The sequence below is a fragment of the Panthera leo genome, chromosome D4, assembly GCF_018350215.1.
Source record: "Panthera leo isolate Ple1 chromosome D4, P.leo_Ple1_pat1.1, whole genome shotgun sequence".
Classification (NCBI taxonomy): domain Eukaryota; kingdom Metazoa; phylum Chordata; class Mammalia; order Carnivora; family Felidae; genus Panthera; species Panthera leo.
This window is the reverse complement of record NC_056691.1, coordinates 93,151,108-93,177,414: the sequence shown is the minus strand read 5'-3', so window position 1 is coordinate 93,177,414 and position 26,307 is coordinate 93,151,108. Positions and strand designations below refer to the sequence as shown.

Here is a 26,307-nt window from a genome sequence, read left to right as displayed (position 1 = left end):
AAAGAGACGGGAGTACAAATCAGTGAAACAGAAAACAGGCCTCAGAGAGAACATCGCTGAAGGGGAATGCGTGGCTGAGAAGACAGACACCTGGCCAGAGGAGTGATCCCGGGCGGACATAAATGCTAGAAACAACATGACCTGTGCGGCAGGAATTAGGCAGATACTAACAGCTCATGCCTGTCGCTTGAAGTGGATACGTTGCAGGAAAAACTCTCGGCCTGCATGCTCCTACAGGCAAGTTCTCAAGGAACAGATAATGCAAATGCGATGTAACTTTTTCCGGAGGTTTGCGATGCTAATATAACCCTGATGGTCAAACCGACGAGGGACTTCACAGGAAAGGACAAGTACAGTCTAACTCACTGTTAATCTTCAGAATAGAACTGTCACAGGGCGGGCGGGGGGTGGGGGAGGGGGTGGGCTTAGCTGGTGGAGCATTTCGGCTCAGGTCATGGTCCCAGAGTTTCTGGGATCAAACCCCGCATTGGGCTCTGTGCTGAGCGTGGAGCCTGCCTGAGATTCTCTCGCTCTGCTGCTCACGAGCTCGCTCTCCAAAAAAAAAAAAAAAAAAAGGAATAAAAGTGTGAGTTATTTTGCGAACCACGGGAAAGCCACAGGCACATCCAACGGGAAGGAGAGGATGTTGTGTTATGGAGACGCTGGAAGCTGGGAGGCGTTTTTCTGAACCCACGTCCACTGGAGAGAAGCAGGGGGTCGGTCGGGGTGACGGCCACTGCTGAGCGGCGGGGGGGCGGGCTTCTTGCAGGAGAGGCGGCGCATCTGTCCCTGGCGGGGCGGAAACCGGGATTCTTTCCCAAGGACACTCTTCCGTGGAGCCTGCGCTGGGGGCTCCTTCCCGACGGCGCAGCGCCCCCTTCTGGCTGCGTTAGCGAGGTTTCTCCAGGAATGTGCCCACGCAACGGGTGTTTACTTTCAGGGCCGCTTGTGGTTGAAATACCGACAGGGTTTTTCAAGGAACTTGGTAAGCTGGTTCGAGAGACTTCCGTGGAGGAGCTCAGGGCTCCAGCCAAAGAAGCAGGGAGAGGGGACTTTCCTCCCAGAGATCGAGACGCGCTAGCGCTCCCTGGCTGAATGCCCCGTGGTGTGGGCATAGGCTCGCGTCTGCAGACCCGCCGGGGGCCAGGCACGCCCCGCCCGTCAGGGCAGAAAGGCCAGCCCACGGGATACAAGGCCCGGGACGACCGGTTCCCCAGGCGGGAGAACGGGAATCGGAACCCCTTCCTCTCACCCTCCACAAAAAACACGTCCAGGTGGATCAGACTCACAATCAGCAGGACGCTAAAACCTTTCGATTTTTTCCCCGAAGTTAATTCACTTACTTTGAGAGAGGCAGAGACGGTGTGAGTGGGGGAGAGGCAGAGAAAGAGAATCCCAAGCAGGCTCTGCGCTGTCAGCATAGAGCCTGACGCGGGGCTGGGACCCATGAACCGTGAGATCATGACCTGAGCCAAAACCAAGAGCCTACGCTTAGCGGACTGAGCCCCCCAGGCGCCCCTCGAACAAAGCCTTTACAAAGCGAGTTAGGAGAACATCTTACGACCTCCCGGTAGACTACTCACACGAGGCCCCATAGGAGCAGAAAAGCAGCACATCTGGACTAATTCAGAGTTTCCATGACTTCGCTGCCAGGATGAACGTTCAGAGTGTACATAAAGAACGCCCGCAAGTGAATGCGAAAACATAAACAATCTCCAGAAAAGGCACTAAGGGCCTCAACAGGCGCTTCACAGCAGACAGGAAAAACACCCCGTCTCTTCAGAAACACAGGAAGCGCCACAGAAATCTCGAGAGTCCATGTTCACCAGCTTCTCACAAACCGTCAAGTTGCACAATTCCAAACGTCGGAGAGGACGCAGGGGAACCAAAACTGTGTGTCTGGTCTTGGGAGTGCCGGATGGCGCCCTCGTTTTGAAAACAATGTAGTGTCTGCTGGGGATGCTCACACACATGCATACAACCACCCACTTGTTCCTAGGAAGTTCCCCCAGGGAAATGCGTGCAAATGCAAATGCAAAAAAAAAAAAAAAAAAAACAACCAGCCTGGAGCTAGAGACCCCTGCGTGCTCTGCTCTCGTGCTCTGCTCGTGCTCATGCACTCGGATGACGTGCAGGCTTCGGGGGAGCCAGGCCAGAAAACGGTGCAGCAACCACAATAAACCAACCACAACTTCAGAGGTCTACGTGGAGGGACCTCAGAAGTCACCTGAGCGAAAGAAGCAAGTTACAGAACCATCTGTGCAGCACGTAAACATAAACTGCGGTCCAGCACCAGGAAACGCAACAGATATATTTATTTAGGGGGGGAAATATATATAAACGCAAATGCGTGGATAAGTGGAACACTATAAAGAGAAGTAAGAGACTAACGAACATAAAACCCAAGAGAGTGCGTGGCTCTCACTGGGGCCACGGAGGGGTCTTTGATGTACCTGTTCCCCTCTTGTTTGTTTGTTTTTTAATAGGTTTCACGCCCAGCGAGGAGCCCTGTGCGGGGCATAGAACCCATGACCCTGAGATCAAGACCTGGGCTGAGATCACAAGCCGGATGCTTAACCCACTGAGCCGCCCAGGCGCCCCGGTGTTGTTAGTCTTCCCACTGTGCGCAATTGCCCCACCCGCTCTCCTGTGTGTCTGCCGTGCCTCACAAGGCGCCACAGCCTTTTCCCCTTCCCGGGGTCCCTTTGGTAAATCCGCTCTCCTCAGGACAGGTGGTGGGTGGGCCTCCCCTGTGCCCACACCACGCGGTTCAGGAGCACCCCTTGCTCACTGTGCATGCACGGATCCTGGTGCACAAGTGTTTGCCGAATGACTGAACGAGCACGTGAAGAAAGTGAGCAGTGAGTTGTGAACGTGGATGAAGGGAAGGGTCACCAAAGTGGACTCTGGATGTGGCTGCAAGGGGGAGCCAGAGCCCTAAAGGCCGATCACAGGAAGAATCATGACTTACAGGCCCCACCAGGGAAAGACGCGCACCTACCTCTCCTATGGGAAATCCGCCCCCGAAACCCACCAGTGGCCGTCACTCTGAACTCTCGCTTTTCTCCAGCGGACGTGGGTTCAGAATAACCCCTTCTTCCGTCTCTATAAAATAGCATCCTCTCCTTTCTTTGTCAGATCTTCCTGTAGTTTTGCTGGAGTTTGTAAACGCCGAACTGCGATTCTGTCATTCCCAAATAAAGCAATTTTTGCTAGTAAAATAGACGGTCTTATTTTTCAGGTGAACAGAGTGAAGGGCCTTTACCGGTTAAGAGGTTTCAGCCATAAGACGCGGCGCCCCCCAACGGGGAGACTGAGGCAGGCATAGCCAAGATGTCAGTGGGCCTCAGCAAGGGTCCGCGACCTGGGAGGTCTGGATCCCTCTGGCTGCACCTCTCTGCAAAGGCATTCCTCTGCCAGGACCCAGGGCCAGGCCACATGTAGCACATCTGGAGCCCTCCTCCCCCCCCCCCCAGTCACCCCTAGGTTCCCAGAGGCCCCTCCCATGGTGAGTTCCTGCCAGGAGCCCCCTTTCGTGCCCCCCAGCCCACCTCCCACTCAGGAAGGACGTCTCTGCACCAAGGAGGGAGGTTGCGGCCCCGGTTCTGTCTCAGAGAGAACTCACTCTCAGGCTTCGTCCTGGCTGCCCCCTGCTCCCTGCCTGCTTTCCTTCTCTTCTGGGACTAATCTGGGCCCTGGGCCATGAGCCCTCCGGCATCCAGGCCTCCACTACCCTGGCCCCATCCTCTCCCGGCTGGTGGGTCTCCGTCCGAGGACCAACCAGAGCATCAGGGAACCCTGCTTGGGCTCAGTGCGGTGAGGTGTGGGGGCCGGGAGGGGGGCCAGCACAGGGTGGGGTGTGGGGGCCGGGAGGGGGGGCAGCACAGGGTGGGGTGTGGGGGCCGGGAGGCGGGGCAGCGCAGGGTGGGGTGTGGGGGCCGGGAGGCGGGGCAGCGCAGGGTGGGCGGGCCTGTAGGCAGCGCCCCGGCTGCCCTTTCTTGCGCTGGGCTCCCTGTGGGCCGCCTTTGTCTCTTTCTTTTCAACTTAATCTGCAGGCCTCTCCCTCCTCTGGGCTTTCCCTGTGGAAGAAAGGCCTAGAGGGAGGGGCAGGGGGGTGCCCGCAGAGCCAGAGCCCTGCGCTGGCCACACCCGGAGACTCTGCTGGGGCCCAGCCAGACGGGGGGGGGGGGGGGGGGGGGGGGGGGGTTGCGAGCAGGCTGAACCATCTCCGGGATTCCCACCCTTTCTGCTGTCGGGGTCCAGAGCTGAAAGAAAAGCTCCTTTACTAGGCCAGTGACACCAGCCCCTCAGCCTGGGCAGCATCCCAGCCCAATTGTTCCTGCTGGTTCCAGCCAGCCCGGGTGCTGCCCAGACCCTGTCCCCATCAAAGGCCACCCTTTGGCCACTACCTCCCTGCCCCCAGTCACTGGCGCTCGGGGTGGTCTTGCCACATGGCTCCCTGCTGTTATATGGCTGGGATTCTTGGTGCCGGAATTCCTGTTTTGCCTAAGGCCCGGAGTGGGGGTGGCTCCTGGCCAGGGAAAGGGGTGATGCTTGGTTAGGCTGGCTCACAGGGTGCCTGGGGAGTTAAAGCACAGAGGCCAGACGTTTCGGGGGATTAAGGGGGCAGAGCTGAGGTCTAGGGCTGGCTGAGCGCTTCCCTATCCCAGTCAGCATCCAGGGACCTGTTGGAGGACAACCAGGACTGGGAGATCTTCTCCCTTATCTCCTTGCCTGGTGCACAGAGGACCCTCCTCCTGCTCCCCACCCCTGCCCTCCCCAGTCCAGGCTTCTGGGCACCCCACTCTCCAGGCAGAGGGGGTGTCAGGGATGGGCCAGCCCCTGAGCCAGGAGACTGGCACTGGTCCATATGAGCTTGGGCTCTGGTCTCTCAGTTCACTGTAAGCGTGACCACCCTGCCCCTTTCTCTAAGTGTGTCCTCACCTGTCACCTTGGCACTAGGGCTGTGTGTGGGATAGGTCTGGCTTCATGTTGCTTGGCTGCCCAGCTTTGAGCCCTCAGCACCTTGAGGGCAGGCCCAGACTGGGTCACTCCGATGTCCCCAGGGCCTGACTGTACATTTGCAGCTACCTGCCGTGTAGCCTACAGCTGGGTCAGCACCACTGGCTGGCTGGCCCTTGATTTCATGGAGAGTACGGCAGGACCCCAGCCGGGACTGGTGCAGCTCCTGTCGCTAGTGGTGGCTCCTTCCGTCAGGATCAGGCCGGAGAAAAGCTGGCCACTCCGGCAGCCTGGCCCTCTGAAGGAGGCTGCCTGAGAGCCAGCCCCGCCCACCCTTCCAGGCCAGGCCTCCTGCCTAGACTCTCCTGGAGAGGGCTGGGGGTTCTCTTAGGTCCTGCCCAGGGGAGGTGGGGGGAATCCCCCAGTGCCCACAGGCCGACCCTGGTAGCCAGCACGAGGGGTCAGGGGGACGCGGCAGAGGGGACGAGTGTCGGAACTGGGCGGACAGGAAGCAGGAGGTGCTCGATAGCCGCGACCGGGGGCGCTGGGAGGGGCGGCGCGGGTGATTCAGCCGACACTTCTCCCACCTGCGCTCGCGGGGCGGGCGGGCGGCGGGCGGGGCGGCCAGTCAGTGGGCGGTCCTGGTCCGCCAGTGGGCGTGGCCAGCAGTGGCCTCTGTCCGCGCCCCGCCCTGGGCGCCTACCCCCGGGCCCCGGGTCCCCGGCCTCCAGCTCCCTGCCGCCCCTTCGACGACGCCTGGTGCGCCCGCGCGCCCGCCCATGGCTGGGAAGGTGCTGTCGCTGCTGCCGCCGTTGCTGCTGGCCGCGGCGGGCCTCGCCGGGCTCCTACTGCTGTGCGTCCCCACTCGAGACATCTGGGAGCTGCCCGCCCTCAAGGTGCACGCTCGGGCATCCGGCGCAGTCCGCGGAGTTGCGGGCCCCGGCTGGGAGGCTTGGACCCGAGCAGGGCCAGGCTGCGCTCCCGCGGCAGCCGAGGACCCCCACCCGGGCTGCGCTGCGCTCCTGGCCGGGCGGGGGGTGGAGTCCCGGGAACTCCCCGCTCGCGGTGCCCGTCGCGTAGCCTGTCAGGGACGCGGCCGAGAAGCTGTCTCTCCGCTCCCCAGATGCAGCCCCAGGACGCCCCAGGCTGCGGCTGGACCCGCCGCCCCCAGCCCTGTGCTGCGCCCCAGGGATGCATACCCTCAAGGTTCAGTCAGATGGGGTGCGGCGGGCGTCAGAGCCTAGGGACCCCTCCCCACCCACCTGGTGGCCCTGACAGTGCGGGGTCTGCCCTTGAGGGGCGCCCGGTGGGAGGACAGGCCCGGCTGGTCCTAGAGGCGTTGGGGTGGGCTAGGCCAGATCTGCTCCCGCCAGGCTCCTGCAGTCCTGCCGGCTCCCTTGACCCTTCATCGGACTGGTAGGAAGAGAGCTTTGCTGGGGGTATGTGGGTGCTCCAAGCCCCAGCAGCCCAGGATGGGAGGTCGCAGGAGTGGGCGCTCTGTAGCCAAGGGCCACAGCTTGGGGGGTGCTGAGGCTGGGGGGCGGTTAGCCTGCTGATGCTGCTGTTCCCGGGTTGGGGAAGAGGCCTGGAGAGGCCCCTTTCCCCTGCTCAAGAGGGCACGGGCTCCAGTGGGGCTCTCAGTGCTGGGAGCCTGGCCCTTGGAACTGCAAGGAAGGCCCACGTGGCCCCTCTCAGCTCTGCAGGACCCAGCTCAGAGGTGCTGGCCTTGAGGCTCAGGGAGGGGGTGTCTTCAGGCATGCTTCCACATCCTGAGGCTGGGCTGAGGTCAGAGAGGTAGGGACACAGACGTGGAGAAAGCCTGGGTGCTGGTGTTCCTGCAACTGGGTTTCTCTACTGCAACCTGGGGACCTCATGTCCCTAGGGCGTTTCCGAGGGTGGTCCCGGGACTTTTCTGACACTGACACAACCCTTCAGCTTGCCCTTGCCGGGAAAGTTCCTGCAGTCAGAGGAGAAAAGGCTCCTGGCTGTCTACCCCTGCCCCCATTCTCTCCCCTACCAAGCCGTGTCTCTGTGGCGGTCCCTGCCGCCTGAACCCCAGTACTTCACTCTGGAGGTTCCAACCTTGCCACAGGGTGGGGGTGGGGGAGGCCCGGGGAGCCAAGGGGCGTGGCCTCAGGTCCCCACCCTCACCCCCATTCCCAGTACGGCATTGTCCTGGACGCCGGCTCCTCGCACACGTCCGTGTTCATCTACAAGTGGCCTGCAGACAAGGAGAATGACACAGGCATCGTGGGCCAGCACAGCTCCTGTAACGTACGCGGTAAGGCCCCCTGCGCCTGGACACCCACTCCACTCACTGTAGGACCTCAGGCGCCCTCTCTGGCCTTAGCCTCTGAAGTCAGGCGCCTCGGCTCGATGCCACTGGGGCCTGCTCCGGGAAGGAGCTGCAGGAACCTCCGAAAGAGGCTGGGACCCTGGGCCTGGGAGAGGCTACAGGCAGTTCATTCTAGAAAGTAAGCCTCAGGCAGTGCCTGGGAGGTTTGGGCTTTGCCTGGCCCAAGACTGGCACACCAGGCAGGCCCCTCGGGAGGCTAGGCCAGATTGACAATGCCTAGTGCTTTATCCTGGCACCTGGGCCCACACCCATGGGCGGGCAGCAGCCTCAGAGACTCTGGGTGGCCCAAAGGCAGGTAGGCCCTTTTGTCTCTGAGGGCTTAAACCGGGAAGGTGTGTCCAAGCTGCCACCGGGCTTGGGAGCCCAAGGTCCCCAGCCCTCCTGGCCCATGGCTCTTCCAGGGGCTGGCTGTCAGGCTTGGGCCGATCTCCCTGTCCCCCTCCAGGAGGGGGCATCTCCAGCTACGCAGACGACCCTTCCAGGGCTGGCCAGAGTCTCGTTGAATGCCTGGACCAGGCGCTTCAGGAGGTGCCCAAGGAGAGCCATGTGCACACGCCCCTCTACCTGGGAGCCACAGCAGGCATGCGCCTGCTCAAGTGAGTGTGCCCTTGACCTTCCCGGTCTCCACAGAGCCTCAGCATAGGGTGGGCCCCACACGCCCTCAGCAGCGGCCCTGAGCGGGGACCCACGCGGCCGACCGGCCACACGCGGCGCTCCCCAGCAGCAGGATCTTGGCTCCCTGGGGAGGATGGCCCTCAGAGTCCTCCCTGTGTTACAGCCTGACCAGTCCCGAGGCCTCGGCCAACGTGCTCGCGGCTGTGACCCGGACACTGACCCGGTATCCCTTCGATTTCCGTGGCGCCCACATCCTCTCGGGCCAGGACGAGGGGGTGTTCGGTTGGGTGACGGCCAACTACCTGCTGGAGAACTTCATCAAGGTGGGCCTGATGGTCAGCCCAGTGAGCCAGGGGGCGTGGCACCCACCCACCAGCTGACCCCCACCCTCCGCTCCCCACAGTATGGCTGGGTGGGCCGGTGGTTCCGGCCAAGGAAGGGGACGCTGGGGGCCATGGACCTGGGGGGCGCCTCCACACAGATCACCTTCGAGACGGCCAGCCCAGCCGAGGATCCAGCCAATGAGGTCCGGCTGCGGCTCTATGGCCAGGACTACTGCGTCTACACCCACAGCTTCCTCTGCTATGGCCGTGACCAGGTCCTCCGGAGGCTGCTGGCTGGTGCACTCCAGGTGCCCCACCACCCCTGGCCCGCCTGCACCACTGTGCCCTCCTGGAGGGAGGGGGGTGAGAAGAGATGGGAGCTGAGGGTTCAGAGCAGAGCCTGGACCGAGGAGGGCTCCTCTGGCAACAGGAACCAAAGCTGGGTTGTAATCAGCTGGCAGGATAGATGCGGAGGGATCCTTCCTGGGCAAAGGCCAAGTGGTCTGGCGAGTACCTGACTGGGGGAAAGGGGGGCCAGGGCCAGGTCTCCAAAGGCCTGGATTTTGTCCAGCAGATAAGGGGAAACCATAGATTGCTCCTGAGTGCAGAAAGTGATGTTGCCCAAGTGGGACTTACGAGAGAGTCAACAGGCAGGCCCTCTGGGGAGGCTTTCCAAAGGCCCTGGGCAAGGGGTAGTGGGCGGACTTTGGAGGAAGAGTGATGCCTGTCACAGCCCTACATTCCCCTAGACCCACGGCTTCCACCCTTGCTGGCCGAGGGGCTATTCTACCCAAGTGCTGCTTCAGGACGTGTATGAGTCTCCATGTACCGCGGCCCAGCGGCCCCAGACCTTCAACAGCAGCACCCGGGTCAGCCTGGCAGGGAGCAGCGACCCTGCCCTCTGCCGTGGCCTCATCTTAGGACTCTTCAATTTCTCCTCCTGCCACTTCTCCCGATGTTCCTTTAATGGCATCTTCCAGCCCCCAGTGGCTGGGAACTTCATGGTGAGTCCAGGGGGTGGGAGTGGGGGCGGGTGCCCTGTAGCATGCGGGGCCTGCTCATGGGGAGACCGTACCCCCCTTGCAGGCCTTCTCTGCTTTCTTCTACACCGTGGACTTCCTAAGGTCTGTGATGGGGCTTCCTGTGGCAACCCTGCAGCAGCTGGAGACAGCCGTAGTCGCCGTCTGCAACCAGACATGGAGTCAGGTGAGGCCTACTCCCGCCTTCTCCAGGGTTGCACAGGAGGCCCCGGTCAGCTGGCATCATGCCTCCCTGAGGCCTGACCCTAGAACCGAGATCTGGAGGACAGAGCGCATAGCAAAGGCCCCGTGGCAGCAGGGCGCACAGAGGGAAATGGGGTGGGGACTGGTTGCAGCAGGAAGGACCGGCGGAGTTTAGGGGTGGGGGAGCCAGACTTTGAAGACAACACCCAGGCTTCTGGGGTCTGCCACCGGTTAGACGCTGGTACCAAGTAAAGGAAGACGGAAGTGCTTGCTCAGGTGGAGTGTCAGGTGTCTGCCAGACCCCGGGAGAAACACAGTGTCTGTGGGCTCTGGTGGTGACCGAGGCCCCGTCCTGTCTTCTCTGGGTCTAGTCGCAGGCAGACTTAGGGGGGGCGGGGAAGCGGGGGACAAAAGGCCAGCCCAAGGTCCATGCGGAGGGCCTGGAGCTTCTCCTGTTGCCCTGACCACGGGCTAAGGTCGCTGCCAGCCTGCTGCGCCCTGGGTGGTCATCCCTGCTGTGCCCCCGGGGGCCCACCTCCAAGGCAGGGGTGTCCACTGCCATCCATCCACAAGTCACAATGTCCTTCCTGGAGGGCACAGTCCTGCCCTGGGTGGGGGGGGGGGGGGGAGGTGGCCCCTCTGGCCCTTCACTGCCCGTGGGTGTGTGTTGGGGGGAGGGGTGCGGCACGCCGCCGGCCAGCGCTCCTCGTGGGCCGGGACCTCCAGGTGGCGGCCGGCCCGACAGTCTCCCCCGCGCGTCCCAGCTGCAGGCTAAGGCTCCAGGGCAGCGGGCCCGCCTGCCCGACTACTGCGCGGGGGCCATGTTCGTGCAGCAGCTGCTGAGCCGCGGCTACGGCTTCGACGAGCGCGCCTTCGGAGGGGTGACCTTCCAGAGCAGGGTAGGAGCTGGCGGGGGTGGGGGTGGGGGAACCCACGGGCCGCGCGGAGGCTGAGGCCGTGCCCCTCGCCCGCAGGCCGGGGACACCGCGGTCGGCTGGGCGCTCGGCTACATGCTCAACCTGACCAACCTGATCCCCGCCGAGCCGCCGGAGCTGCGCAAGGGCACAGACTTCAGGTCCTGGGTCGCGCTTCTCCTGCTTTTCGCCGCCATGCTTCTGGCCGCCGTGGTCCTGCTGCTGCGCCAGGCGCGCTCGGCCGGGGCGTCGAGCGCCATCTAGCGGCGGGCCGGGTCCCGGTTCCCCGTCCCACCCGTGACGCCTCCGCCCACAACGCTGCTCCGGTAGAGACTGGGGGCCGGGCCCACGGGGGACCGGGGTGGGCGAAGGGAGCCACCTCCGGCCGCTGCCTGCCTGCTGCAGCCTTCTCCAGCCTCCAAGGTCTCCTGCTCCTCCCCGCGCCCCCACGCCCCCCCCCCCACTTCCTGGGGGTGGGGGATTCAGACACCCCCCCCCCCCCCCCCGCCCTGGGCTGGTGACTTCAGGACTGGGTGTCTAGGGACCCCCACCCCGCCCTCGGGAGTCTGGGTCTGCATCCGGGCGGTCAGAGCCCACAGGCCGGGAACGCAGTGCTTCCTTGTGACAATTTTGTAATAAAAGCTTCTTCCTAGAGCCGCGGAATGTTCCTAGGGTGGGGCCTCCTTGCTGCTGCCTGCCCTCCCTCCCTCCCTCCCCACAGCTATGTTGGCCAGGAAGGCCCGCTGCTGGTCCCCAGGGTGGCCCCGGGCTCCTTCTCCTTCCTTCTTCTCTGGGCCCGGACTGGAGCGGCGAGGGAACCCTGGTTCCCTGGTCCCCTGCTCCCAGTGTGTGGCCTGGAGTAGCTGTGGGGTGGCCGAGCCAACACAGACCCCGTGTCCCCTGAGTCTTCTCCGGCCAGCAGTGCCCCTGCGGTACCTCCAGATCTGCATCAGTGACCCAAGCAAGATTGGAGCTGGGCCCTGGCCTGGAATTGGGCTGGGGGTAGGGGTGAGGGCGGGCAGCGTGGAGGTGGTGGAAATAGTGGGCAAGGCAGCTGTCTGGCTGCAGTCAGTGCTGGAAGAGTGAGGGGGGCGGTGGACAGACCCTCGGCAGGAAGCGGTGCTGGGGGCTGTTGCGATCAGGACCAGGAGGGCCGCGGGGCCCATTGCTCAGAGAGACGAATCCCGTGAAGAGGCTGGGCTGTAAGGCCCAGGGGCCACCACACTGGGACGCGGCTCCCTTCCTGCCTGGGTGTGGTCTTCCGCACCCCCAAGAAGCACCAGGTGCCCCCACCTGCCTCTCCTGCAACCTCCTCCCCCAAGCACTGTTGCACTGTTTGTTAATTTAATTTTTTAATTTTTCCCCAGCATGGGAAGGCATGGTCTTGCCTGTGTCTCCCTGCCCCCGACCTTTCTAGAAAGTGAGTGCAGACACCATTTCTGTCTGGTCATTGCCCTGAGGGCAGCGCTTGCTCTGGGGTTTTGAGCCATTTCACGAGCCCGAGGGCAGCCAGCCCTACCTTTGGGATTGTGACACAAAGGGCTGAGAAGACGCATCGGGTGTGGAGGCTCACCCCTGTTCTCTCGGCAAGGTGAGCCGGAGGGAGGTTTCCAGGTGGCAGGGGTGGCTGTGCTCTCTGGAGGCAACCGGTGCGCTGTAAGGGTGTGCATCCATAGGTGCGTGCTGCCGTGAGGCCTCGGGGAGCTAAGTGCTGTCACCTAGGGACCGTGGACAGCTCCCAGCCGCTCCAGGTCGCTCTTGCCCCCTGGCGGCCTCACTGAGAGCAGCCGCCCCATTCCCCCGAGCGGTCACCAGCACCCGCCTGGTTCTGCGAGTGTCCGCTGCACACCGAGGGCCGTGTGTCCCTGAGGGCCCAGGTGCGGACGCACCTGTCCACCCGTGTGCGCCTGGTGTCCCTGTGTTCCTGGGGCTCGCGCCTCCGGGCCGAAGGCAGGTGCCCCGCTCCAGCGGGGCGGAGGTTGGGTGGGAATTGACGACAGAGAGGGGACCCGAGGGAAGTGTGTCCCGCGGAAGCCCACCCCAGGCCTAGCCGGGTTTGTGGAGGACAGAGAAGGCCCCCGGCTGCAGAGGCCACAGAAGTCGGGGCGCCCCGAGGCCCCGAGCGAGGAGGTGGAATCGGAACTAGAGGAAGGGGGAGGGGGCGCAACCTGGAGGCGCCGGCCCGCCCCCGCAGGTGGAGCGCGCAGGCGCACTCCCCGAGCGCCTCCCGCCGCCGCGCCTGGATCCCGGATCCTTTGCCGCAGCGTCAGCGCCGCCGCCGCCGCCTCTTTTCCGCCTCCTTTCCTCCTCCGTCTCCGCCTCCGCTCCCTCCTCCTGCTCCGGCTCCTCCGCCTCCCGGACGCGGCGCCCGCAGCCCGCGCCGAGCCCCGGGCCGCGCGGTGCCATGCTGCCCCGGCGGCGGCGCTGAAGGATGGCGACGCCGGTCCCTCCGCCCTCCCCGCGACACCTGCGGCTGCTGCGGCTGCTGCTCTCCGGCCTCGTCCTCGGCGCGGCCCTGCGCGGTGCCTCCGCCGGCCGCCCGGGTGAGCCAGCGCGTCCAGCGCAGGCCGCGGGGGCACCCGGGGGCCGGGGAGCGCTCGCCTGCGCGGCGCCGCCGCCCTCGCCCGGCCGCAGGCCCCGCCTCGCCCGGGATGGGTAAACAGGCTGGGCCCGGAGGGCGCGGCGCCCTAGGGGCCGCCGAAGGGCTCCCCCGGATGGCGCTTCTCCTGGGTTCCTGGCGGCGAACCCGAAGTTCACGCGCGTCTGGCCTTTGTCTCTGGATCCGTGGGCTTGTTCTGTGTGTGTGTGTGTGTGTGTGTGTGTGTGTGTGTGTGTGTGTGTCTGTGTGTCTGTGTGTCTGTGTGTGTCTGTGTCCGAGGAGGGTTCTCTCCGGGTGGGCCCGCCGCTGGGAGTCTGCCCTGTGCGCGTCTGCGTGTGTGCGCTTCTTGGCCTCCGCGTGTCCGGGCCTGGCTCCGGGTGCCTGCCGGCCTTGCTGCTGGTGTCCGTCCTGGGGACTGCCTGTCCCCCTGCGTCGGGTGGCCGGTGGGGACGAACCTTACCTTGCTGCGGTGAGGGAGTCTGAGTTGTCCCAGGCTCAGGGGCTTGTTCTGGCCTCAGTGGGGCAGGAGGGCTACCAGTCTGGAGCTTCCTCCCTCACCTCCTGCCCTGGAGGGCCCCCTTATGCGCTAGAGGCTGAAGGGCACCCCCCCAAGGTATGCTCCGCAGAGCCTGAGGAGCCCAGCGTCCTGGGAGATGGGCAGTGAGGCTCCAGGTCCGAAGGTCTGCGGGAACCCAGGATCCAAAATGCACCCCCCACTCCAGGGCTGAACTGGGAGACTGTGCTCACACATTCATTCACTTCTCCTGGCAGCAGCACAGGAGAGGTGCTATTCTTAGCCCATTTTACAGGTGAGAAAACAGGTACAAAGAAGTTAAGTGACTGGTAGGTGGTACAGCTGGGGTGCCAACCTGGGCCGTGTGGTTCTGTGGGAGGCCTCCAGAGGCCTCTTGGGCATAGCACCCCTGGACAGGGGGCTGGGGCATGGCTGGCCAGGGATCGTGAAGGCTGCCTGCTGAGAAGCTGACCCTAGAGCATGAAGGGTGGGGCCTCCGGAGGAAACGCAGCCTCTGTGCTGAGCCCCTGGGGTGGGCAGTTGCTGTCCCGGCTGCTGATCAGCCTTATGCTCTCACAGATGTGGGATGTGGTGCCAGCCAGTCTCCAGCTGCCGCTGTTCCTGGGACCTCATCCTGCGCCCGAGGCGGGACTGGGGACTGTCCCTGGGGCCTCGTCCTGCACCCGAGGCGGGGAGGACTTTTCCAGGATTAGCAAGGCAGCAGCCATGTCTTTCTAGGCTGGAGGACTGGGAGTGGAGGGAGGTCTCTGCAACCCAGACCCTGGCACCAGCTGTGCGCCTTGGGCCTCTACCCCTGGCCTAGTGCACTCTGGGTCCTCAGCACCAGGAGCAGGGACTGCCTGGCTTCCTGGGCACCCAGCTGGTGGGTGGGGTCCAGACTGATGGGCTGACACAGGCTTAACGTTTAACTAGCCCACGCCCCAGGCCGGCTTTCTGATACCGGTGCCTGCTGACCGGAGGTAGTGCAGGATGGGGTCCCCGGGATGGGAGTCTGCCTGCTTGCCGCAAGGACTGCTGGGACTTCCTGCCTACAGACAGGAGGCTGGGAGTATCAGGTTACCAAGGAAACCAAGTCAGGCCAGCCAAGGTCTGGAGAAGGACAGGGCCGGGGAGTCCCTGATCCCTCACATACCTTGGGCTCTAATGGTCCTTCTGCAGTATATGTGTATGTGTGTGTGTGGGGGGGGGGGGGGGCTAGGTAGAGAGGAGTAGTCCTAGTCCTCCAGAGATGCCCCATCCCAGCCTCCCCAACCAGAATTGATGGGCCCGCTGGGTATCTTCCGGGGTCCTCTGGCTCTGCTGCTCATACCTGGGGCCAGCGTCCCAGGCCTTGGGAGATTCCCTCGTTTTGAGGCAACTCTCCTGCATCTGAGAAGGGAAACGGGCATGGAGGCCTACTAGCTGCGTATACAGGACACCACGGTTCGGACCCAAAGTCCCAGGGACTCCCCGGTCCCTGGCAGCGTGGCTGCAAGAGCGACCCTGGCCTGGCTTCCGTATTTCAAGCAAGTCAGATTTGCTGACCCTATTCTAGAGCTCCCCAACCCAGCAGCTTCTCTGTGCTCTGGTGACAGGCCAGAGGTCAGACGCTGGAGGAAGGGCTGTCTTCCCTTGTTCTGGGCTATCTTCCGGCTCTGCTCTGGGGCTGGGGGACGGCATGCTGGGACTTGCAGGGCAGTCCCGACGTGGTGGGAGAGGCAGGCGGCCAGCATCCTACGCTGTGCCTGTCAGAGACGGACCTGGGCCCCACCTTCCGGGGCTCCCAGTCTGGATGGAAGGTCCAGGGCTTGTTCAGGGCACGTTACAACTGCAGGCAGGACCCAGAGGGCTGCACGGCCCTGGCCAGGAGCGCTGTTGCTCTGCAGCCAGTGAGGGAGGGCTTCCTTACAGGGCTGGCTCAGGCCTCCCAAGTGGACTCTAGGGAGTGGGTGGGGCAGGGAAGTTCCAGTAACATGTTGGGACTGTTTGTCTTCCTGGTCCTGATTTCTGGCTGTTGGGAGGAAGGGCCTGCCCAGAACAATGGCCGGAGCCAGGCCAATGGGTCAGCTCAGTGGGGGAGGAGTGGCCAGGGCAGTACTGTCTCTGTGCAGGGGCTGAGCCAAGCAGGGCGGTGACCTGGCTCTGCCTTCTTCCTAGATGCCGCTGTCTGTCCTGGGAGCCTGGACTGCGCCCTGAAGAGGCGGGCACGGTGCCCCCCGGGCGCGCACGTCTGTGGGCCCTGCCTTCAGCCCTTCCAGGAAGACCAGGAAGGGCTCTGTGTACCCAGGATGCGCCGGCCTGTGGGTATGGGAGAGAAGGATGTCCTCCCCACCTCCCCTGTCCTGACACATTCGCCACTCAGCCTCGGCTCTTAGGTCCCTCGAGCTTTGTCAGGTTCCGGAGACTCTTCCGTCTCCGAGTAGCCTGGTGATCTTTCCAGATAGCACCAGCCCAGAGCCTGGCGGTGTGCCGAGGCCTGGGGCAGTTAGCCCCTACCGGGACAAAGGGTGTGTGGTGTGAAATGCTGGGGTGACTCCAGGAGAGAAGGGGGTTAGAGCTCCCCAAGTCCTACCCCCTGGGCTGCCCCGGCTCCTCGCCCAGGGTGACCTCTTTCTCCGTGGCTCACTCACCCTGTGCAATCCATGTGGCTTACCGACCGATCTGAGCCCAGGATGTCTGGACAGCCAGCCAGATGCTGAGTGACTTCAGGTGTGGAGGGGATTACAGAGGGATGCTGGGGGAGCTGAAGTCTGGTGGGGCAGGAGGACCTTCCTGCCTGTAGGGGAGGCAGGGGAATGAGATGTACAGGCTTGCTTCTGGAAGGTGGCAGGCGTCCTGCTCTTTCGATGCTGTGCAGGGTGTCGGCCTGGAGCCTCTGTCTGAGCTGTGGAGCCCACGGCAGGGACGGGGAGGAGGAGCCGAGACACCAGCCCTACTCAGAACTCAGAGAGCTGCCCTCAGTTCCTACTGATGATGATGACCTGGTGGTGGGGGCGGGGACAGAATGGGGCCTCTCCGCTCTTCTTGAGGAGCCACTGCCTGTCTTGGTAGAGAAGGGGTGCAGTGATGCATGGGTAACAGGTAGGGCGAGGAGCACCCTGCCCTTCTCCTCCTAGCCTCTGCACATTCCCCTAACTCCTCCGCTCCCTTGCCCCCACCCCCACTTTCCTGGGAAAGCTGCCGCTCCTGTGGACTGCCTTCGGCTGTCACCATGGCAGCTCAGGATGGCCGGGGCTGGCAAGCTGGTACCTGGTCCTCTGGCCACCACCGGCCCCTGGGAGGAGCCTGGAGGGAGAAGGAGGCCTAGGCCTGGAGTCTGCTTCCTGGACCGGCCTCACCTTCTCTGGAGGGCCGCCTGCAGCTGGCCGTTGCCAGGGATGGGCTAGGAGCCTCTCCATCTGATGGCCCCTCCCCCCACCCCCCCAGGGGAGAACCTGCCCAGGCCGAGACTGGAAGACGAGATTGACTTCCTGGCCCAGGAGCTGGCCCGGCAGGAGCCCCGGCACTCCAGGCTCACAGCCCAGCCCCAGCTTGAAGGCGCACAGCAGCACCTGGAGCCTGGTGAGCCCCAGCCGGTCCCCCTGCGTCTCCCCACCACTTTTGACCCCCCAGGCTGGTCCTGTGCTCTAACCATACCCTGCCTTCTCTCTGCAGCAGCCACCCTGGGGCTCTCAGAGCGTCGCCAGGGCCCCAACCTGGGCCTCCCCTCCACTCGGGGAGCCCCGGCACCCACGGTCCACACATCCTTGGGCTCCCCTGTGTCGTCTGGGCCGGTGCACATGTCTCCCTTGGAGCCCCGGGGCGGGCGCGGTGACGGCCTCGCCCTCGGTAGGTCTGCGGGTCTGTAGGTCTCGGTGGGCCGGACGCAGGGTCCCGCCCTGAAGGCCGTCCTCACCGCGCCCCCTCCCCGCAGTGCTCGTCGTGGCGTGCTCGGTAGCCGGCGCGGCCGCTCTCGCCGTGGCCGCTCTCTGCTGGTGCAGGTGAGCGCGGGGCGGGCCGGGCGGACTGGGGACCGCGGGCGGCGACCCCGCGGGTCTCAGGCTCCACTCCCCGCAGGCTGCAGCGAGACCTCCGCCTGACTCAGAAGGCCGACTACGCGGCCCCGCAGGCGCCGGGCTCCCCCGCGACGCCCGGGATCTCGGTGCGTGGCCCCGCCCCGCCGCCCCACCGCCCCGGCCCGGCCCCTCCCCGCCGCGGCCTGACCTCCCTGCCCTCCCCCTGCACAGCCGGGCGACCAGAGGCTAGCGCACAGCGCCGAGATGTACCACTACCAGCACCAGAGGCAGCAGATGCGGTGCCTGGAGCGGTGAGAGGCCCCACCCGGTCCGCCCGTCCCCATACCGGCCAACCTACCCAGCCAGGCCCTGCCGGCTGCGGCTCGCCCACCCTCCTCCCCCCGCCCCCCCCCCCCCCCCCCCCCCGCCCTCCCAGCCCGCTGCCCCTGCCCTTGGGCTCTGGGGCCAGACGCTCCGAGCCCCCCTTGCAGCGCTGGAGGGTGTGGGAGGACCGAGCCGTCCCGCCCCCACCCAGGCATAAAGAGCCGCCCAAGGAACTGGAGTCGTTGTCGTCCGACGAGGAGAACGAAGACGGCGACTTCACGGTGTACGAATGCCCCGGCCTGGCCCCCGTAAGTGCTGGGGCCGGGAGTGTGTGGGGGGGGTACTTACTGCCTCCTGGGCCGCTCCCCCGTGCACCCCGAGCCTGACACTGGCCTTCACAGACAGGAGAAATGGAGGTCCGGAACCCGCTGTTCGATCAATCGTCGCTGGCCGTGCCCCTGCCGCAGTGACCCGAAGGCTGCCGCCCACCGGCTCCCGGACCGCACGGCCCACGGGTGGGGAGGGGCAGGGCTTGGAGTTTCCCCCTACAGAGATCCTGTTGAAGGTGGGCGTGCTTGTGGCTAGGCCAGGGCACGAACCCCTCATTGAGCAGACTCAGCCCCGTCCTGCCAGGGGCCACGTTCCCCTTGCACCTGCCCTCTGGAGTGGGAACCGCCAGTGAGGGGATGGGGCGAACCCCCTAAAGACCAGGCACGGATGAGGCATCCTGGAGACAAAACCATTAAAATACATTTCAAACACACCATCTTGGCGTGTGCTGCAGACCGGCCTCCCTCCCACCATCTGGGGCTGCGGAGGATGGGGGTGCAGTGGGGACCTGGGGCTCCTCCCACGCTCTGAGGGTGGGGGAGGGGCATCTCTGCCCCCTGCTGGGGAAGAGAGGCTTTATTTTTCCACCAACACGGAGGACCACCCGTACCCAGTTTCCCCTGTGGGCCTCACCCCTACTGAAACTTCTCTCTCAAGTTGGGGAGGGAGGGGTGAAATGTGGGGCCAGGCGGGTCTGGAGTTGGTACCACCCCCTAAAAGAGCCCATTCCGTGCATGCTAAAAAGGGCAGGGGAGCGGGGGAAGTGGGCGCCCACGCACACCTGGCAGTCGGCACCCAAATGCCATTCTGCAGTTGCCCACCTGGGCCAGAAGGCGGGGAAGAAGCAGGCGCTGAGTGTGGGTTTGTTACAGGGACCACAGAGACACCTGGGCCCCTGCAGCACGTGGGCACGGCAGGCAGAGGGACCTGAGGGCTGCGGGCTGCACGCAGACCAGGGTGGAGCAGGTGAGGGGGGGAGAGGTGGCCGGGGCCCTGAGTGTCAGGAACTGGGTCTTGGCCCACACCAGCCACCCACCCGGGAGCAAGGATGCCGGGGGAGGGGAAGAGTGACCTTCAGGTGGAGGTTCAGAGCGGGGGTGAGGGGGACCGCGCTGTGTCATCAGAGGTGTGGAGGGGTTTCAGGGAACAGGAGGGCCTACTGCAGACGCAGACGGGGTGCAGGGATTGGGCCCGTCTGCCCCACTGAGGTGGGGGTTGGGTTCAAGAGAGAAATCTGAATTTCTTTTTTAATGTTTACTGGTGTATTTTTTTTTCAACGTTTTTTATTTATTTTTGGGACAGAGAGAGACAGAGCATGAACGGGGGAGGGGCAGAGAGAGAGGGAGACACAGAATCGGAAACAGGCTCCAGGCTCCGAGCCATCAGCCCAGAGCCTGACGCAGGGCTCGAACTCACGGACCGCGAGATCGTGACCTGGCTGAGGTCGGACGCTTAACCGACTGCGCCACCCAGGCGCCCCTACTGGTGTATTTTGAGAGAGAGAGAGAGCAGAGGAAGGGCAGAGAGGGAGAGAGAGAATCCCCAGCAGGCTCCGTGCTGTCAGCTCAAAGCCAAACGTGGGGCCCAACTCACGAACCGTGAGGTCCTGACCTGAGTCAAAGTCAAGTTGAGCCACCCAGGCACCCTGAGAATTCTGAACTTCAGGGGCGACCCTGAGAGAGGAAGACAGCCAGGTTCCTGAGGAGAGACCGGTGGGCTGGGCTGGGGGAAATGAGGTTGCCCCTGCTTGGAGCACACAGCCTGTCCTAAAAACGTCTGTCTCTGGGGCTAGTGCCCACAAGGCTGGGAAGTCCTTTCTCCCCACCCTGGCTCCTGGGCCGTGGCCTTGGGCTGGCCCGCAGCTGGGAGCCTCAGTTTTCCTTCTGTGCACTGGTGTGGGAGATGGAAGGAGGCAGGTGCAGGGAGCTGGGAACCTGTGTGGGTGAGGGCAGGGTGACGATCGCATGTCCACTGTTGCTTACTCTGTGCCTTCAGGGGAGATAGCCACGGAGGGAAAGGTGTGGAGGGTCCCAGCCTCTCTCAGGAAGGCCCAGGCGGTCTGCATTGCTGGCTGGCTCCTACATACTGAGGGCCAGGAGGTTCCCCTTGAGCTCTGGGGTCAGGCCCGGTGTCAGGACCCTTGCCTTTCCCGCTTCCTGTGGCCTGACCTGGGCAGGAGTGGCCACCAGGGCTTTCCTAGCTTCTGTCCCCAGCGTCCTTGCTGCCTGCTCCCCAGGGCCTCAGACAGGAGGGTCCCCCTTCCTGGGTAGCTGCAATGAGACAGGAACCGGTATGTCTGGGCCAGGGAAGCAAGGGCAGGGGCTGGGGTCCTCCAGGCGGTTGGGTCTCCCTTGGCATAGGCCCGAAGCAGCTCAGCAGCCCGCTCCCTACCTGGTTCAGGCCTTCCATTGGCCTCAGGCAGGGCCAGTCCCTGCTTTTGCCTAGACTCCAGCCACTCTTTTTCCCCACAGGCCCAGGATACAGTGAGCTGCCCTGGGGTGGGGGCTCAGGGCCCAGGAAAGCTCTGTCTCCACAGGGACTTTGGAGGCCCCAATCCTGGGCGAGGGGCCCATTACCTCCCTCCGTACCACCTGTAGCCTCGTACCCCCGCCACTGTTCCTGTTGCCGTCCCAGGGCCCCTTCTTGGCACAAGAGGCTGATCCCGTCTCTGCCCTCTGGCCTGACCCCGTGCAGAGCCCTCCTGCTTTAGCTCTTTACCAGCCTTCCCCAGCTTGACATTCTCCTTGAGCATAGGTGACGAAAGGTGACATTCTCACAGCCCAGCAGAGACTCCAAGGTGACACCCATCTGTTGGGAGATACCCCCGCCCCCGCCAGACCCTTACCCTGCAAGAATGTAAGACCACATTTGGCACAGAACGTGGGGTGGTCCCTTAGCCAAGACCCTGTGAAGTGGGCACTCTCTACGTGCAGACTCCAGGAGGTGACGCCTTCCTCCTGCAGTTCAGACACACTTCCCTGTCCCCCTGGGTGGCTGGCTGGGCTGGTTCCGGATCCCAGTCCCCCAGCTGCACCCCCACCCCGGGTTTCGTGCGGAACAGAAAGGGACGAGGCAAACTCGGTGCATGGGCATCTGGCGCTGGTCTTGGATGAGGAAGTGAACGTGCTCCCGGCCTGGGCGGGAAGGGAAGGGGTAGGAGAGGAGGCGCTGTGCTGCTGGCCTGGACCTGTGTGCCCTGTGGCTGGCCCACGTGGCCTCTGCAGCTCGAGACCAGAGTTGTCTCCCGCGGCAACTGGCTCCCGGCCCAGCCCTCGTGCTGCACCCCCAGCCTGGGGGCTCCTTGGCTACCCGCCAGTCTCTGCACCCACCTTCCAAAGGCTTCCCTGAACCCCCGGCATCATCTTGCCTTTGACAATGAAGGGTGTGCTGCCCTTGCTCCCTCCCCTGCGGGAGCAGGTGGCTTTGGAGCACGGCCACCAGGGGGCCTTCTGGGCACAGGCATGGACTCTGCCCTGCTCAGGATAACCCTTGGCCGGCAGGCAGCTAGGCTGTGGCCCCCCTTCCCTGAGGCAGCCCCCCAGGCCGGAGCTAACGCTGGTCCAGCCCTCCGCCGCCCTAGGTGCTGCTGCCTGGCCGCTGTCTGCAAGGGGGAGGTGGCCAGTGGCCCGCCCTCCGTCTGGGGCAGGGCCCCCCACCCCCATCTGTGGTTCCTTCAGTGGGTGCCCACGAGGAGGCCGGCCCCGAAGCAGCCCCGAGGGCTCAGCTGGGGGAGCCACAGTCCGCTCCTGCTCCCAAGATGCTCACGGGCTGCAGAGACGGAGTTGGGTGCCCGCCTGCGTCCCAGAGAGTCGCAGGGCCTGGGGTGAGGCGGCAGGATGAGGCCCCCGCTTTCCCTTTGACTCACGTTTTCTCGCCTTCTTGACTTTCCCCTGAGAGCGTCTCATTCTGACCTGTTTCTAGGCCAAACCTCAGGGCCCCATTTCCCAGCCAGCAGGTTTTCATGACAGGGGGCCGCCAACCCGAGCTGGCAGGTGTGTGACTGGGGAGCAGTGGACCTGCGGCGGAGGGCAGGGAGGGTCCTCTCAATCCACCCAGAAAGGCAGCGGGCTGTGGGTGTGGGTGAGGCCTGTGGTGAGCGCCTTGGCCAGCCTGGCCGCGCAAACAGGAAGGGCACGGGTGCCAGCAGCCAGAAGCCAGGTCCTAGCTGGCTGCCGTGGGATCGGCCCCTGCCCACCTGTCCCCCTGCCCGCCTGCTGGGTGCCTGCCTCGAGGAGAGGTGGGCTGAGGCCGGGGTGTGGCTGCTCTGTGGTGCCCCTGTCAGTGAAGAGACGCCAGGGTGGGGCCAAAGGCTCAGCGCCACCCGGGGCATCCCCCTAAACGTCGGCGGGGGGGGGGGGGGGGGGGACTCCGGGCAGGCCCTGGTGATCACCGGCAGGGAGTCAGGCCTGGCTGCGGCACCCACACCACAGGCTGCCAGATGGTTGCCGCCAGACCCCATAGCCTCCCTCCCCTCCTTCCACGTTGCGCAAAGCCCCACTGCAGCTCGGAGGTTATGCAGCGGCAGGGGAGCCCCACAGATGCCACACTGCCCCCTCTCCTGCACCGGCGTCTGTCTCCTCCGTGGATCTCACGCCAGCTCCCGGCTCCACCCTGACAGCAGTCTGGTCCTCACTGGGGGGCGGGGGCTGGGAGAGGCCAGCAGCTTCAGGTGCCACAAAGTGAGAAAGGATGGGGACAGCGGGCTCTGCAAGGTCCCCAGAATGGGGTGGGGCAGCAGACCCAGCCAATAGTTCCTGTTTGCCCTTCCTTCCACAACAGCCATCCCGCAGGTTCAAGAGCGGGACCGGCCTGAGGCCTCCAGAAGCTGAGCACGAGGGCCAGTCCTTGCCCTGCCACGTCGGGGACCACGTGAGGGTCCAGCCAGGGTGAAGGAGGCAGATGGGCGCTGGCTGAGCTGAGCGTGGGGAGGGGGCCAGAGCTCAGGGGAGGCCGACCTTGCTGGTTTGCCGTGTCTCCCGCTCAGAGGAACTGGAGAAGAAGGGGAAGGAACTTGACCTCCAGGCCTGGGCCCCCAGAGCTGGCCGGAGGGCAGCGGTGGGGGTGGAGAAGGCCTCTGGACTTCTGCCTTCCTTTTCCTGGAGCAGGAGCCGGCCCCCTACCTGCCAGCGTCAGGGACACAGCGACTCCTTCCCTTTCCACCCTGGAAAGCCCCCTCCCTGTCCCCACCCCCATCCTGGGCTGTGGGGCCCGGAGGAAGAGGCCTGGAGCCCCCAAGGGCAGGCCCCTGCCCATACTCCAGGCTGGCCAGGACCCTGGGACTTCGGTGGACATGTGTCCCTGGGTGAGGAAAGAAGGCACGTGGCCCTGCAGCCCACCCCGGGGCCAGGCCCAGGCTGGCGCCTGCCCTTTCTAGGCACGTGCTGTGGCCTGGTGTGGATGGAAAGGGCACGTGCTGTGGCCTGGTGTGGACGCTCCCGGGACCCCGGGGCAGTCCCCCTCCCTGGGAACCTGGGTTCTGTGGCGAGGCAGGCGAGCTAGAGGCGGCAGGGGTGAGGAGGGGCGGGGCAGTGCCGTGAGAAGCTGTGGCCGAAGGCTCAGGCTCCTGGCAGGGCGCTGAGCACAGCAGGTCTTTGTGGGGGTCTGGGAGTGGCAGAGCGGGCGGGCGTTGGGCAGGGGAAGTGGGTGATGCTACCGCAGGAGGGGCCTCCCAGGGAAGTGCGCCCTGCTTTCCGGGCCTGGGTGGTGGGCAGTGACTGGGTCCTTGCCAGCGGGGCGCTCTTCTGGGAAGGGGGCCCCCCCCCCATCGGCCCAGGACGGCCCCTCCCCTGCTGGCCCCAGGCCCCTTCAGCAGGGGAGCGGGGCCTGGTGTGGGCTCTGGATGGCGCCCCTCCTAGAACCACCCAGCCCCCCTCCCCCACAGCCAGAGGCTCAGAGGAGAAAGCCGGCGAGCTGGCGGGCGGGCGGGCGGGCGGGCAAACCAGGATGGTGGCTGTTGCCAAAGGTCACCCCCAGGGCGGGGGCCGGGGCGGAGCGGGAGCAGGAAGATACCCTGGTTTCTCTCATCTTGGGCAGATGAAAGGAGATCGCTTCCAGGTGGGGCTGGGCGCGGGGGCGCAGCTGTGATTTCAGGGCGCCTCTGCCTAGCGGCTGCTGTGATTTGAGATCCTCGGGTGGCTGCAACCGGGCGCTGTGGATGAGCCATGCTGGTGAGTGCGTGGTCCCCCGGGGAGACCTGGGCCGGGAGGAAGGGGCCCGTGGGGCGCGCCGGGAAGACAGCCGCTCTCCCCCCCGCGTGTCCCGTGTAGGATGTGGCCCCACTCAGAGGCGTCGGGCGTCTGGGGACGCTGGCCGGAGCCGCCCTGCTCTCCACCCTGTGGCTCCTGTGGCAACTCGGGTGGGCCCCCGCGAGGGTCCCCGCGGCGCCGCCCACGCTCACCGTCCTCGTCTGGCACTGGCCCTTCGCCGACCAGCCCCCAGAGCTGTCCGGCGACACCTGCGTCCGGTACGGGGTGGCCCGCTGCCGCCTGAGCACCAACCGCAGCCTGCTGGCCAGCGCGGACGTCGTGGTGTTTCACCACCGCGAGCTGCAGAGCCGGCGGGCCCGCCTGCCCCTGGCCAAGCGGCCGCGGGGGCAGCCCTGGGTGTGGGCCTCCATGGAGTCGCCCAGCCACACCCGCGGCCTCGGGCGCCTGGGCGGCATCTTCAATTGGGTGCTTAGCTACCGGCGGGACTCGGACATCTTCGTGCCCTACGGCCGGCTGGAGCCTCACGCGGGGCCCGCCCCGCCGCTGCCGCCCAAGAGCGGGACGGCAGCCTGGGTGGTCAGCAACCTCCAGGAGCGGCAGCGGCGCGTGCAGCTGTACCGGCAGCTGGCGCCCCACCTGCGGGTGGACGTGTTCGGCCGCGCCAGCGGGCGGCCGCTCTGTGCCAGCTGCCTGCTGCCCACCGTGGCCCCGTACCTCTTCTACCTGGCTTTCGAGAACTCGCAGCACCGAGACTACATCACCGAGAAGTTCTGGCGCAACGCTCTGGCCGCCGGCACCGTCCCCGTGGTGCTGGGGCCCCCGAGGGCCACCTACGAGGCCTTCGCTCCCGCCGACGCCTTCGTGCACGTGGACGACTTCGGCACGGTCCGAGAGCTGGCCTCGTTCCTGGTGGGCATGAACCAGAGCCGCTATCGACGCTACTTCGCCTGGCGGGACCGGCTCCGCGTGCGGCTGTTTGGGGACTGGCGGGAGCGCTTCTGTGCCATCTGCACCCACTACCCCCGCCTGCCGCGAGACCGGGTCTACCGGGACCTCAAGGGCTGGTTCCAGGCCTGAGCCCTGGCCGCAGGAGGAGGCGGAGGGGGGCGGCTGGGCGCTGGCGGTGTGGGTGGAAGGCTGGATGTTGAAATCAAACCACCGGGCATCCGGCCCTGATGCGCAGCCGTCAGGTTAACGTGGAGGCTGGGGTCAGAGGCTAGAAAGCAGGGGTGTGGGAGGAGGGGGCCGATGTGGGCAGGCTGCCTGGAGGAGGCTGGTGAGCACTGGGGCGAGCGTTTGGCGGTGAAGCTTGAGAGCAGGGAGTTAGTGGGGGTGCGTGTTGCTAGTTGATCACAGACACAGGCTCCCACGACCTCTGAGGACCTCCCTCCCCACCTTGGTGACATGCCGGGCGAATCGAGGCTGTGCCAGACACGGCGGCGGGGGGGGGGGGGGGAGAAGGGCAGAGGCAGGGCGCTGGGCCTGGGGGGCATGCCCTCCTGCAGTCTGTGGGGGGAAAGACCGTGCCCCCCGACCTCCTCTGTAACGACCACTGGCCCGGGTCGTGCGGGCACATCACCCTTGCCCTCCATGGTCCCGGAGCCCCGGTGTGCAGACCTGTGCCAGGCCTGGGGACACCACACAAGCACACCAAGAGCTCGCTGGCCTCTCCCACCCGCGGCCCACTCTAGGGAGGGCAGCTGCCAGTAAAGGGAGAACGAGAATGGCATGTGCTGACTCTTTGTCTCTCTGCCCCCACCCCCCGCCGTTTCACCCCTGCCACACAGGCCTCCTTGTCCTGAAGGAATCGGGCCTGCTCCTCCTCAAGGCCTCTGAGCTCCCTGTGCTTGAGAGACCCTCCCCCACACTCTGCCCGCGCCTCCCAGCTTCCCTTAGCCACGGCCAGATGAACAGCATGGCATTGGAGAGCCTTCCCTGACCGAGGC

At 65.0% G+C, this 26,307-nt stretch overlaps 3 protein-coding genes across 4 annotated transcripts; all 3 read left to right on the top strand.

Annotated features, from left to right (window-relative positions):
• The first annotated feature begins 5,708 nt into the window (after nt 1-5,708).
• On the top strand, nt 5,709-10,828 carry ENTPD2 (ectonucleoside triphosphate diphosphohydrolase 2). 2 transcript variants are annotated; one of them, XM_042912977.1, is made up of 9 exons: nt 5,709-5,858; nt 7,126-7,243; nt 7,764-7,914; nt 8,097-8,256; nt 8,337-8,564; nt 9,006-9,260; nt 9,343-9,462; nt 10,244-10,378; nt 10,454-10,828. In XM_042912977.1, the coding sequence occupies exons 1-9, from the start codon at nt 5,742-5,744 to the stop codon at nt 10,655-10,657; spliced, it is 1,488 nt and encodes a 495-aa protein (XP_042768911.1). In that variant the 5' UTR covers nt 5,709-5,741; the 3' UTR covers nt 10,658-10,828. The 2 variants fall into 2 exon arrangements, with proteins under 2 accessions (XP_042768911.1, XP_042768912.1); XM_042912978.1 differs by lacking the exon at nt 8,337-8,564.
• A 1,804-nt stretch (nt 10,829-12,632) lies between these two features.
• NPDC1 (neural proliferation, differentiation and control 1) lies at nt 12,633-18,588 on the top strand. Its single transcript, XM_042913803.1, has 9 exons — nt 12,633-12,936; nt 15,664-15,810; nt 16,933-17,067; nt 17,161-17,334; nt 17,420-17,486; nt 17,563-17,647; nt 17,733-17,812; nt 18,037-18,133; nt 18,227-18,588. Exons 1-9 carry the CDS (start codon nt 12,825-12,827, stop codon nt 18,293-18,295), a joined length of 966 nt encoding a protein of 321 aa, XP_042769737.1. The 5' UTR covers nt 12,633-12,824; the 3' UTR covers nt 18,296-18,588.
• A 5,641-nt stretch (nt 18,589-24,229) lies between these two features.
• Nucleotides 24,230-26,090, top strand: FUT7 (fucosyltransferase 7). The gene is made up of 2 exons (XM_042913496.1): nt 24,230-24,322; nt 24,422-26,090. Exons 1-2 carry the CDS (start codon nt 24,317-24,319, stop codon nt 25,436-25,438), a joined length of 1,023 nt encoding a protein of 340 aa, XP_042769430.1. The 5' UTR covers nt 24,230-24,316; the 3' UTR covers nt 25,439-26,090.
• The last annotated feature ends 217 nt before the right edge of the window (nt 26,091-26,307 follow it).